The sequence below is a fragment of the Primulina tabacum genome, chromosome 6 (assembly GCF_025594145.1).
Source record: "Primulina tabacum isolate GXHZ01 chromosome 6, ASM2559414v2, whole genome shotgun sequence".
Classification (NCBI taxonomy): Eukaryota; Viridiplantae; Streptophyta; class Magnoliopsida; order Lamiales; family Gesneriaceae; genus Primulina; species Primulina tabacum.
In genome coordinates this window covers 39685364-39699348 of record NC_134555.1, presented here as the reverse complement: position 1 = coordinate 39699348, position 13985 = coordinate 39685364, and the positions used below count along the sequence as shown (strand labels likewise).

The 13985-nt window shown below is 33.9% G+C and overlaps 3 protein-coding genes across 6 annotated transcripts; 1 reads left to right on the top strand and 2 right to left on the bottom strand.

Moving 5' to 3' along the window:
• Positions 1 to 2496: 2496 nt before the first annotated feature.
• Positions 2497 to 3180, top strand: LOC142550266 (uncharacterized). The gene has a single exon (XM_075659499.1). It carries the CDS (start codon positions 2497 to 2499, stop codon positions 3178 to 3180), a length of 684 nt encoding a protein of 227 aa, XP_075515614.1.
• A 667-nt stretch (positions 3181 to 3847) lies between these two features.
• On the bottom strand, positions 3848 to 8561 carry LOC142549469 (protein FLX-like 4). 4 transcript variants are annotated; one of them, XM_075658429.1, is made up of 4 exons: positions 8435 to 8561; positions 5371 to 5919; positions 4458 to 4597; positions 3848 to 4227 (listed from the first exon to the last, which is right to left on the bottom strand). In XM_075658429.1, the coding sequence occupies exons 2-4, from the start codon at positions 5904 to 5906 to the stop codon at positions 3980 to 3982; spliced, it is 924 nt and encodes a 307-aa protein (XP_075514544.1). In that variant the 5' UTR covers positions 5907 to 5919; positions 8435 to 8561; the 3' UTR covers positions 3848 to 3979. The 4 variants fall into 4 exon arrangements, with proteins under 4 accessions (XP_075514544.1, XP_075514545.1, XP_075514546.1 ...); XM_075658430.1 differs by having other exon boundaries at positions 5371 to 5916; positions 8435 to 8528; XM_075658431.1 differs by lacking the exon at positions 8435 to 8561 and adding an exon at positions 6748 to 6872 and having other exon boundaries at positions 5371 to 5916.
• A 1115-nt stretch (positions 8562 to 9676) lies between these two features.
• On the bottom strand, positions 9677 to 11979 carry LOC142548206 (putative serine/threonine-protein kinase PBL11). Its single transcript, XM_075656524.1, has 7 exons — positions 11772 to 11979; positions 11451 to 11654; positions 10988 to 11056; positions 10839 to 10907; positions 10680 to 10742; positions 10278 to 10600; positions 9677 to 10202 (listed from the first exon to the last, which is right to left on the bottom strand). Exons 1-7 carry the CDS (start codon positions 11962 to 11964, stop codon positions 9780 to 9782), a joined length of 1344 nt encoding a protein of 447 aa, XP_075512639.1. The 5' UTR covers positions 11965 to 11979; the 3' UTR covers positions 9677 to 9779.
• Between the last annotated feature and the right edge of the window lie 2006 nt (positions 11980 to 13985).

The following is a 13985-nucleotide window of genomic DNA, read 5'->3' as shown; positions in this document are numbered from 1 at the left end:
TTTGCTTGTGGGTATGTATATATTCATACGTGTTTGTGTGTGTAATGACTTTGAAAAAGAAGTCGTGCAGTTGATGTCTTCTTGAATGATTAGATCTCTATTGCATCCGGTTTATTCGTGATACAGTCTCACGAGAATATGAGCTATAACTATTATGAAAAAGTAATGTTTTTTTTTTCCATAAAATATTATATTTTTTATGAGTTGTGTTGGTTCGGAGACCCGTATCACCAAAAGTAATCCGTAAAACGATTTGACGAGAGTTTTTATCTTCTTGAATTATAAGGTGGTTAATTTAATATAGAGTGAGTCTCATGTGAGACCGTCTCACGGATCCTAATCTGTGAGACGTGTCAATCATACCGATATTCATAATAAAAAATAAGACTCTCAGCATAAAAAGTAATACTTTTTCATGGACGACTCAAATAAGATATTAGTCTCATAAATACGACCCGTGAGACCTGTCTCATACAAGTTTTTGTGAATGATATATTGTTAATTTCTTTGATTTAGTTATAGAAAGAATTAGGCATGTTGCCACTTGCTGATTTGGCCAAATCCAACTGGTTGAAGATGGTTTTGGAAAAGTTTATATTATCACCTAATTTACCCTAAAAATAAGGACCAGGGTAGGCAGGAGAAACAAGCTGAATTAAATAAATTGTTCATCAGAAATAAAATAAAAATCCTCTTGTATATGCAAGTATCAAACTGCAATTGGTAATGTGAATCATTATTTTAGTATATCATTGAGTCTTACAGACAATAAAAATCTCGACTGTTTAAGACTCCTGCCGATCGAGAAAGATTAAATTATTTTATGGACAAATTTAATGTTTTTATACGGATTAAAGAACCAGTCTTCAGTCCAATACTACGAGCTTCGAAAAATATATGATTACGGGGTCTTCAAGTTTCTATTGGGAGATTTTACTGGCAAATATTGGCTACATATTTAGTACAAATAATTGATAAGACAAAACGAGTTACATTTTTTTTCGACAGACTCTGTAAGAAAAAAGAATTAGAAGAACGGGTCGATATTTTTCTTGAAAGTGGAATTGCTTTAATTAACGAAGTAAAATGGTATATTAAATACTAATTAAGGCGAACAAGTGTAGTAGGCATTTGATAGGGAAAAGGGACAAAGTTCAACAGCATGAGCATAGGGTATTGGCTTTCCGTCATTGACAAGGCAATCATCGTATTCTAGTCGTTTGAACTACTAAGGGTTCACTAATATTGCCGGCGAAAAGCAACTACAAAGAAGATGATGATTCGTGATCTCGCAATCTGTGTTGCACATGTTCGTGATCATCACGGTGTATTTTGGTATCCCATTTGTTGATCTTAATCATTGGATCACTTGAATATCGGACTCGCGATATTGAGACGCCCAAGTCGTTATTTTCACCCGTTGCTATATTTTTCTCCGTAGGAGATTTTGTTTATCTGGGATAGGGAATAATGAATTTGATCAAAACTCTGTGGTAGGATTCATGGTTTGACCATCGGCACGAAATATAAGATGAGAGCTAAAAATACATAAATTTTGAGGTTAGAGAAATAATAATGGCCATTCTTGAATACATTGGGCATTCAGACGAAGATGATGCTTAAGAAATTGGTTTCCATGTCCTTAAATAATAGATTCGCTGTCTCCAGCAAAATCACAGTGTTGGATTTACTTATTACCAATTTTTTAAAAAAACAAACAAACAAGAATACAAAAAAACTCTTGAATCTATCTTAATTTCTTGAAATGGCCAGAAAGTTATGAAATGTGTTGTCTAGAGATTTTGGCTTTCCATGAGTATCGTTGATCTTGTCGTGATTTATTCTAAAATTTTGTCACAATAAGGGAAAAAAATACACCCGCCTGATTAATCAGCCCAATTGAAGCCAGATATTCAGAGTACAAAATGGACCATTTTGTTTAAAAATGAACACGATGTGAATGATAGCTTGTTTATATACATATATACATATATATATATACATATATATATATACATATATATATATATATATATATATATACACACACTTGCAAAGAAATTACTTGGTCCACACCGTGCACACATGCATGACTGAGTCTCTCTGGACTAAGTGCCTGAAGGCCAAGTCCAAACAAATTTGAAGCCGTCATCACCAAAGCCTTTATCTATTATCTGTACATGACTATTGCACATACAGCTGAATCTAAGGTTAATCACCATGGAATATTTTCAAAAATATTTCGGTTTTCTGCTGATTATTGGAAGATCAATCCAACTTTTTTCAAAAAATGCAAAGTTGATGGCTTTAGTAACCACAATTTCCCTACTCACTTCTTCAATCTTCTTCCTCCTCTTCGACTTCTCCTCGCTCTCGTTGACTCGCGACATGCTCGCCAAGGAATCCTTGATCCCAATCACAAGTGCATCTAGCTCGGAATTCAATAACCGTGTGCTCAGCAAAATCAGAAATTTCCCACTACTCCTCTCAGTATACATGGCCTTCGTTTTTTCCTATTCTTTCATCGCAGTTCTGTCCATGATCGCCACAGTCATAGTAACATCTGAATCTTGTAATAACAAGACTTTATCCTTGAAAGAATTGTCATCAAGAATCTTGAAATCTTTGAGAAGGACAATTGCTACGGGGGTTTACACGACCATATTCGTGATAGGCTATGTTTTCTTGGTCATTTATTTGGCAGGCCCTGTACTTTCGAATTCGTCTTCTAATCCGTTTACTGTCCTCGGATATGGTTTATTGTTCTCTATGTTTGCGTATATAGTATATCTTTATATGTCGAGTGTTTGGATTCTTGGATTGGTTGTTTCAGTGCTGGATGAAGAAAGTTGTGGGCTCGTGGCATTGGGGAAATCTTCAGCTATGATTAAAAAATACAGGTTTAATGGGTTTTTCCTGAATATTTTCTTGAATTTGATGACTTTGGCTTTATTTATAGGTCTAAAGATTGTGAAGGGTCATAATAATTGGTTATCAGATGACCCGAGTATTCTTTCAGGGTTGTATTTGGTGAATTGTTCTTGTTTAGTGAAGATTTTCAGTTTTGTGGCTTACACGGTTTTGTATTTCGAGTGTAAAGAGAACCCTGATGAAGAGATTGAATTGGGCGGGTATGGGAGAATTTCTACAACTACACCACTTTTCAGTGGTATACCTTGAAGGTTCTTATGATATTCCCTGTAATTTATGGATTATTCATCTTTATATATGTAATAATGTATACATTACTCTTTCAGACTTTCGTTTTTTTCGTATATTTGGGTTGCAGTGGACGGATTTAGAAATTTTATCGCAAATGAATTACTCATATATGAATTATCATGTAATGTAGCTGAACTTAAAAATCGATGAGAACCAATCTTAAAAAAGTCGAACATATAACATTTAGGCAAAATGGTGCAAGAAACTTCGGAAAATGACAAATCGCCTATGTTGGCAACTTGGTATCAATCAAAATCAATTATTGCAAGTTCATTAGCAGCGTCAAGTCCTACTGTATTTTATGACTGGACAAAACAAAATTATATACCCAGAGTGGCTCGAATCCTTGATCGTGATCTTTAAAAACAAACAATTGCTACACCGCAAACTGATATATGCAAAGATTGAGAGAAATGGAAGGATCTACATGTTACATTCATTTAGCTTTCCTCTTGTCTAGCCTTTCGTATATGGAAATTAAAATCAATGAATATGCAATGTGTGTGTGTGTGTAAAGCCATGCAAATAGAATAGGCTAGACAAGAGGAAAGATAAACGAATGTAACATGTAGATCCTTCCTTTCTCCCAATCAAAGAAGTATGAAAAGCATCAGTGGTTACAAACTTAAAAAGGGAAAAAGTACTTTTTTACTATTTTGGTTTTCATGTTAGAATGCATAAAACATTACCATACACAAGAAAATTAAAGAAAATGTTTATGTTCCCTTGTTCTCGAAAAACTATCATTAACAGTTTACTACTGAATATGGGATGCATCAAATGTACCTCCCCAGCCAGGAACACCAGTACCACTGATGACAGGGCCGTTAACTACTGGAGGAAGAGGTGCATATCCACTGCTGGTAAATGGATTCGTTCTCCCTCCCACAACTCCAACCAAAGGAGGAAAAGGCCTACTAAAATTGTCAAGATCACCATTTCCATGAAAAGTAGGTGGATAAATGTAACCTGAATTGATATGAGGGGCGTTGTACGGAATTGGAGCTACAAAAGACACGAGAGAATTGTTACACACAAGTGGAAAACAAGAGAAAATAAGCTTTAGTAAGATTTCGGGTAAGCTATAAAATGCTATACGGGGTGCAATTCATCACAGTGGCTAATTATCTTGGCCACATTAGTTTTATGATCAAGATGGTAGGTAGTTTGATAGGTGAATCTCACCCAATGTAGCAGACAACCAACAAAGATTTCATGTATGGACAGAAAATTACCTCTAGCTCTCTTCTCAGCATTTAACACTTCAGTTTGCAACCTTTCCACTTCTTCAACCACGCGAATAAGGTCTTTTTCCATGATCTTCATTTGTTCCACCTTTTCTATGTTCAAACCTTTTTCATGTTCAAAGACCTTGCTTTTGTTTCATATCAAAAGGAAATAGTCAAGGCCAAATATGACGGAACACATGACGAAATAAGACCGTCCATAAAAACGCAAGAACTGACACCATGATGTCAATTTTGGTCTTGGTTTCCGTTAGTGTTGGGTTTGTTTTGAAGGATTAGGAATTAGGGGAATGATTTGAAATCTATTTAATGCTTCATACAAAAATATATAAAATTTGAGTTTACAACAAATTTTAAATGAAAGGATCTGAACCGGGATTTCAGATGGCTATAGGACGAACTTAAATATAATGAATTAGTTTAACTTTCTTTAAATGAAAGGATTTCAAAATTAATGAACACGACAACATGTTATGATAGGGATTTCAAATGTCCTAAAAATAAACTATACATAAATTGAATTTGAATATGAGTTTAATTTTCTCAATTTGTTTTTTTTTTTTTTGGCAAACAGATATGGTGGATATAGATAACGGACTTTAAATTCAGCTCAAATGCGTGAATCCAAACTCAGCCTAAAATGATTGCAAATCAGCTTAAAATGGTTGCTAATGTCCAAAAAAGTGCGATAAAATTATAAACAATGATTTAAAATAATTTACTCAAAAATCCCTCCACCCAAACATTTTGTAAAATACCTTTTACCTATCCTAAAGATGATGTACTCGTGGCATCAAGTAAAGACCATTAAGAATGCCAATTTAGTAATGGGAGATTAGATGAGGGTGAGAAGACGTCATATGAAAAATAATAGAGAATGTGGAAAGCTCGCTGTATTTACCGTAATCTTTTATGTTCTTGTCTCAAACTACCAAGTTCAGAATGCATTTCTGGAAGCTTTTTAACATCTGCACGAACGGTATCCAATTCATTTGTAGCACGTTGGATTTGAGCAGTCAACTCTAGCTTAGCTTCCACCAAGCTTTGTGCTTCAACACGGGACTCTTGAAGTTCCTTTTTAATATTGTCTCCAGCTCTAATATTTGCTTCCATTTTTCCAGTCTTGTCCAATAAAATCCGAATCTGAATGTCACCTTCTGTTTGTATGCTTCTGATATGTTCTCTAAGTTTCTCCACTTCCCGTTGTGCAGCTACAAGGTCCTGCCTCAAGGCAATATGACTACGTGCCAATTTATGATTATCTTCAGAAAGTTGTTCTATTTCTGCAGCCTGGGTGGCCAATTTTTTCTCTAAAAGAACATGCGGAAGTGGTTCCATAGAGTGAGAGACAGCAGGCAACAGACCATGACGTGCCATCTCTGGAGCTGGTGTAAAATGCCTATCATGCGGAGGTGGTATATTTCTTCTTGAAGCCATGAGTAAGACACTACTGAAGATGGAAAGGAGAAAATTTAGAAGAATTTCGTGCTAAATCATCACAAAGCACTGAGGCCACAGATATAACTTCCAAATAAGCTAACACACAGAGGATGATATTGTACTATCCTTTGAGAAATAAAGATGTTGACCCTCAAGATTTCCAGGTCAGCATCCAGCAAACAATCCACTCTTCAAAAGCAGGAATACCCAATGTTTTTAACCATAAGAAGCAAAAGATTTCTGAATACAACCACGAGGCCGAAAATATTTTCAATTCCTTTTTTGAAATTTTTCCTTAAATGGGCACATTTCTTTCACTAATACCCATTTATCCAATATTTTTTTAATTTATGATAAGTATGTTGAAGACGAAACAACAATCCACCATCAATATGAGATTATCTACTGGACAGCATATAAACGATATGTACAAAATATGAGAAGCTTTGTTTTGAAATGTATACATCACACAAGACAGAACTCATCAGTTAAAATTTATAGGGCCCGGATTGCCTTACATGAATCGATTGCGAAAATTACGAATTTATTTAGTTGTTCATGGAAATTGTGATCTTTCTAAATCAGCTCGTCCTAATTTGTCACTTTCTCAATAAATTTTTCTTTGGAACTACTTAATAAACCAATTTCATCGATGCAAGCCTAAGAGAAGAAAATATGCTTTACTGCATAACCAATCTCACTGTTAAATCCATTAACAAAAGGAATGACAAAAAAATCCTTAGACCAAAATAATCCAAACTAAATAAATGCATCTTGATAAGAATAAAACCACGAAAATCTAACAAACCAATACAAAATAATCATGACCAAGCCCCACTGGTCAAATTCTTAAATCACCATCCCCTTTGATCATCTCCTCCACATATATAAATACTCATCTCCTTCATTTGGACCAGTACATGAAAAATTAAAGTTTAACAATGGCGAGATGAATTCAGTATGCACTATGCAACCAGTGCCCTTAAATACAGCCACTAAATCAACCTCAACTATCACGATAAAAATACAATAGAATACGTATCAGTTTTATGGCATGCAACACGCCGACAATATAAACATAAGAGATGACTCTCTATGCCGTTGTGCACATAGCACATTGACCCAAGAACCAAAAGATGGCTCATATAATCATAGTTGTCAAAAGCACAAGAAGTGCGGGCTTAAGCACACGGCTTCTGTGAAGTGCGCGATGTTTTGCGCTTTGCACTTTAAGCATGCAAAACAACCTTTTTAAAAAAATTCTGACAGAGGAGAATTCGCCCTTTGAAAATTTGATTTCTCCTCTATTTCTTTTTTAAAGAAAGAGTAGATGAAACCCTAACATCACATCGTCACTGTCCTTCGTTGCCTCTGACCTCGCATTTTAACATTTGATATTTGGAAGTTGACGACGACGACGACGACGACGACGACTATTTCAACATTTAATGTCTCGTGTTTCGTATTTTTAAGAAAAAAAAATATTTTACTTTTATTTTTTTAGAATATTTTATTGCTTGCACTTTATTTCCGTAAAACATGCTCCTCGGTTTGCGTTTTGCGCTTAAAGCCCTAAGACACTTGAGCAGCTTAATGCGCCTTGCGCTTTTAATTACTAAGCATACATATATACTTATGTGTTATGTGGAGCATAGGAAAACAAGAGGTTGCACACATGCACTGCTGTAAAGATAGAAGTTTAAACCGCAGAAACCAAGAGGCAACTCCCAAAGCAAAACAGAAAAGAGAATAAAGACATGCAGAATCTCAATGGATATGAACCTATATGCAAAAGTAAATAATGCAAAACCTAACCGAAGCTGGACACAATATACACGTATACAACCTGCAATAAAACACAAAACGACCATATATACGTCCAAATTCATAGTTATGGTGTCTTTGCCAAATAAAGTGGAATCGAAGTCCATTCGCCGAGTCCTTTGTTTAATATGATTGTAGAACTTTGGTAAAACTCTCGAAATCTTAAAAATATATATACATATAAGGTCTAAAACTCCATACTTCTGATATATTTAAGATATAATTGGGTAACTATATTCTAAATAAAAAAAATAGAAAAAAAATACTCACTGGTATCAAATAAAATTGATGGCTGCAGATCGAACTCATATGTCATAACGCGAGATCGAATATGGGTTTCTAAAGCTACTGAAATAAACCATATAATCACAAACAAATCCAATAAAAATAATTATTTATTTTCAAGATTTGCATAAAAACTAAAATCTAAACTTGGAGTACACGGCCAATGCGAATCTCAAACACCAAATTCAAATGGTTTTCAAGGCAAAGCATCAGACTTTCATATTTAAAACTTGAATGGAAATCCAACTTAATATCCATAAACAAAAAACTAGGTTTAAAAGCATAAATAGAATCTACTAACGGAAGATTAACAAGGTTCTGAAAATAATTCTCGACCTCCCGATTAATTATTTCCTAATGGTTATAATATTGTTAGATGCCAAAACAAATGCCCCAATTAGGGTTCTCGTTCATACCTCAATGGCTTAATTCCTCCGGCGAAAAAATTATAGAATCCTCCGGTTTCCTACACTAGTGTTGTTTCCAAATATAAGTGATTCGAGAGCTTGGTCCGATGGCAAATGACAAGAAATAAATAATGGTAGTGATTTTGGGCCTAACCCGTTATTTTTTACACTGGTCCCCAATTTGGATTCCATTATTTAGGCCCAAGATTGGTAATTTTGGGCCTAATCCATTATTTTCACGATTATTTATTAAGGGGTCCATTATTAGGAGCATTTTCGAAATAATATCGAAATAAATACATCTTCTTTTGACTAATCTATGGCAACTTGCTCTAGATAATATAACTCGAATTTCGAAAATTTTGATCCATCTATCACTAAAATATTCGATTTTCACCTATCGTTGATTTATTTCCTATGAAATGTATGAAACTTTAAGATTTATTTAATTTTTTTTGACTTTTTTTAAAAGTTAATTGCTTCCAAGTTAATTCATTTCCATTCCAAAATAAAAAAAAGTCCTCATAATTTTGGCCTTTAATTAGCCACCGTCTTGTGGTCACCATGTGCTATGAAAGTTGGCTCATTTATGGTCACCATGAGCAAGAAAGTTGGACTTGTTTGCCCTATATATGTTTAGACGACATTGTTTGATCTTAAAAATAAGGTAATAATTAGGACAGATAATTGTGCTAAATATCCATGTGAAATTCTTTTTGAGTTAATATATCTCAGTGAATAGATTTGAGCATTTCAATCTCTCTATTAATACGCAAATTATGTCGATGTTCAAGTGAAAATTCTCGTTGAGCTAATACATCTGTACAACAGATTTGAACACTTTAGTCTAAATCTAATATATTTTTTTAGCATGTAAACCTTTATCTCTATGAGAAAATTACGTTAAATATTCATAAACGTTTTTTGTGTATTTCATTCTTTATTCGCGATCAATATATAATTAATTGACGCAATTAAATCGAAACAATGATGGAAATTTTTGATTTATAATAGAAAAAGAGAATTTTTAGAAAAATCCGTGTGAAAATTATCGATCCCAATATCATCACATTTTATATATTTTAAAATAATAATAATTATTTTACACACGCGGCTCGACTAAAATCCCTGTGATTTTGATTGTGAATATATTCAATTACACATTAAGCATCATTTATATCAAAAAACTTTAAAACTATAAATATATCACATTCCCGTGATTCATAATATTCGTATATTATGTTACACACGCGGCTCGACTAAATATTAGTGCAGTCATAATTAAGCTTGCTCAGAATATATTGATTTGATCCGGATAGGATCTTCCTCAAGTTTCTAAAAAAATTTCCGCTACTTATCCATCAAACGCTAGTCTTTGTCCCTCCTCATCCATGCTCATACTCGTTTCCAAACATCTCAAACTAGCACTTTGAAAAGAGAGGCTATCCACATCTACGTGAAACCTTTGAAGTCCAATGCCATCTATGCTTACAATGCTTTGAGAATACTCACAATCAATTGCTGATGGATTACTCCTCAATCTCGGAGGATCCATTGCAAGATTTTGTTTGATCGATAAATGGTCTTGGAGATTGAGGTTGGCTTCAAGTTCTTGCCACACTTGACTCATTGTCGGCCTTTCTTTGGGTTCTTTCGCCACACATTTTAGCCCAAGTTGTCCCATTTTGAGCATCATGTCCATGTTGCAATATCCCTCTAGTAAAAGGTTGGCGTCCAAGATTTCCTCAATGTTTCCTTTCTCAATACTAGGCCTTACCTGCATTCATCAAACACACAAATTTATTCGACGCGAAATTCATAAATAAGTACGTATTCATAAATTTGAACTCACCCGATCAATAATATGAGACTTGATATGAGTCCCGGTAGACTCTACCGCAGGTCTAGCAACAACAAGTTGTAGAAGTATGACCCCGAAGCTATACACATCCGTGAATGGAGTCAAATGAAAACTCGAACAATAAGCTGGGTCCAGATATCCTGGGGTACCTTTGACCAAACTGCTCACGTGTGATTGATCTCCGACCGGACCTGATCTGACCAGACCGAAATCTGATACTTTGGCCTCGAATCTGTCGCTAATCAATATATTACTCGGCTTTATGTCGCGATGGATAATACCCGGTTTTACCTCGTCGTGTAAGTGCGCGATCCCTAGTACACATCATGGAAGGACGAAATTTTAAAAATGAATTTGTATGAAATTTAATATATTTAAATACTCATTTCTTACCTTTGGCAGCTCCGATTGCTATATCTACTCTTTGCCTCCAAGTTAAGCTTCTTCCTCCCCTCCCTAACTCGGTGTGATTATTACAAGATTTTCATAAATTCTTTTTCAAGCGTGATTAATATTCATTTAGAAAACGTTGTACATATACATATGACCTACCCATTATGTAGTCAAGTAATGAACCATTGCTCACGTATTCGTATACCAATATTTTAGCTGCCTTTGGCCCTATTTAAAGAAATCCCCGACGTCATGCAGGAGTTCAAGTCTATTACAAAAAATCAAATTTGATTTCGATAATCACTCACCATTTTCTTCGCAGAAACCCACGAGTCTCACCGTGTTGTTGTGCTTCACTTTTGACAGCAATCTCACCTCTGCTTCCAGATAAATATATATAATAAACCAGAATTTATTTCAAGAAACAAAATAAACCAAATTAAGTACCGTGTAATTCTTTATTCAACGTTTCACCTAAATCGATCTTACATTGTCATGTAGTTGGATCGTATAGAATATATTAATTTGAGATCGTTACAATTTGTAAGTTTCAGCATACTTGTTCTATTTTCACTTTTGGTGCACCGAGTTTTCAAAGTTTGATCTTAATATAATAACTTTTAGTTTTAGACTATTTTGGTCACTGGAAAATACTAACAAATGTCACGTCAGTAATTGGATTAAAAATTGTGGTAGATACAGACTTTGAAAAATTAATATATCAAAACCCGAAATTGAGGAAATTAATAGACCAAAAAAATATGGGATTACCATTTCTGAATTCTTCGGTGGTAGTATATGATTCTGCGAGGGGCTTCTTGATTGCAAGAATCTCATTAACACCAAAAGTTCCGCAATAAACATTGCTAAACGCACCATTGCCAACTAAGAATTCTTCACTAAAATTGTTGGTGGCCTTTCGTAATTCTTCCAACCGAAAACTTCTTAAATTCAATTTCTCTGCATCTAGTCTTCCTGATTTCATCACCATTCCAAGTTAGCTTCGTGAAAATTTATATAACACTTGAATATATATAGTTGAACTCGAATTTCGTCCCAAAATTCACTAAATTAATCCATATATATATTTACCTCGTCTTCTCCCGCACAACAGGAAACTTGGAGCGAGCTTCCTTCTGAAACAGAAACAAAGCCAGCCAACTACGAATACTAATACAATTGCGACGGTGATTCCGCCGTATAAATGTCCATTTCTGGACTCGGTTTTATGGTTTTCCAACCTTGGAAGCGTTGAAACTGGTGAAAATGCTTCTCTATTCTCCATTTGTATTTTCAAAGTTCAAATGCTTTTAGTTCAAGTGGGTAGCACACACACACACATATATATTATATTTATATATATATATATATATATATAATATTCTACTTTTCTTGATTCAAACTTAAAAGGAGTAAAAGGATATGGGATTACAGGAAAAGTAGGGAACTTAATGATGCATGAAACCAAAATTTAATGCATGAATTAGCTAGCCGGCCTTTAAAGTAGTACTGCTGTTATTATTATTATTTCATGTTCTGCTTGTTGGCATAAACAGGACTTGGTCTTTTAATCAGGCGGCACAATTAGCCAAACAGGACATGTTAGCTGCGAGATGGATGATGCTGTTGGATATTTTTTGCTCTTATTTTAATGTTACTTGACGATGACAGGCAACTTTAGTAATCCAACGTTTTTGTTTTTTGTTTTCGTCTGACCAGGTTTACTGGATATGACATCGTACCAAGCATGTGTGTCGGAATTTTTTTATATTACGTGCATGATCACTGAAATTTTTATTTAGAAAAATTGTATTTTGATCTTATATATTTATATTTTTTTTATAACGTGTGTGATGTGTCATATTAACACTCATATAAAAAAAACTAAAATTTGCAAAAATAATAATAATAATAATATGAGACTAAAATTAAAATTTATCGACACAAAATATTAAAACCACGAAAACTATATTTATGTTTGTGTTCGTTAATAATCTTTTATGAATTTCCAAGAAAGGATCCCATGTTATATATCTTTCACATATAAGTGTTAGCTTTTTATTCCTTGGATTTGATAGTGTATCACTTTTTAATTTTCCCAAGATAAACCCTTATTACACTTTTATAAATAAAGTCCCATTAATGTGATGTATTTTACATTTTATTACTACGTGGTGATACCCAGGGATGAGCTCACTGCCCAGGGTCCATTCTTAGTTCAAATGGAAGACAAGCTCATCAAGCGTTTATGTATTCTCCTATAAATATCAGGTATGAGTATTAAGTTGGGGGATTCACTATATTGTTTTTCAGCAGCACTCTTAGCTGCTCTCTACTTATATCCACAGTCTCTGACTTGATCGTCGGATGGGCTACGCCAAGACACCCTCCTGGCCCCCTTCTAACGTTCTTATTCGTGATTTCAGGCTCGGGACAATTTTGAAACTTGCGTCTGGACTAGTGATACTTGTTGAAATCGGACCCTAAATTTCCCGTGAGTATCACATGTGGCCTCTCAGAAAGATGGCTTTGCTCTATAAAAGGAATTATTTATTTAAAAATTTGTGGTATAAATAACTATAGAAAATAATTATTTATATGAATGTGGCATCATATTGAGACAACAACCCCTCGTGTCAGTCACACTTTCATTAATGTTATTATTAGTTCGACAAAAAAAATTATAGAAACATTAGAATCATTAAAGGAAAAGGATAAAAAAATATTATTGGATTTTTGACATTATTGTTAACGTCATTTGGTTAGAGATGATTTAAAATTAATTTCACTGTCCAACTTATATAATATTGTTATATTAATCCTGACTGAAAATTAAAGGCTACTTCCATATGTACGTCTCATAATCAATCATCTTCCTCGTGTATGTGAATGAACAAATATATATACACACACACACACATAGGTGTGTACATATTTATTTATAATATGGTGTATGTTTTCATGTGTTTATTATATATGTATATTTGAACGTATATATACATGTGTGAGTACGTGCAGGATCGATCCAAGTAATTTTTGGGTCTGAGTCTAATTTTAAAAAAACGCACATAAATCATAATGTGTGTTTAATTTTTTAGTTCCATAGTAGCCTTTTCGAATTAAATCAAAATATTAAAAATAATATAAAAAAATCAAACAATACATAACGGTCAAAATATTTCTATTATAATTAAATAATAAAATCAACACATGTCTAAAACGATCACTGAAAAATATATCGTCTTTAAGTTTTAAAGCTAAAGACGTTAATGTATGATCACGTTGTTCAACAATTTCTTTTTCTAT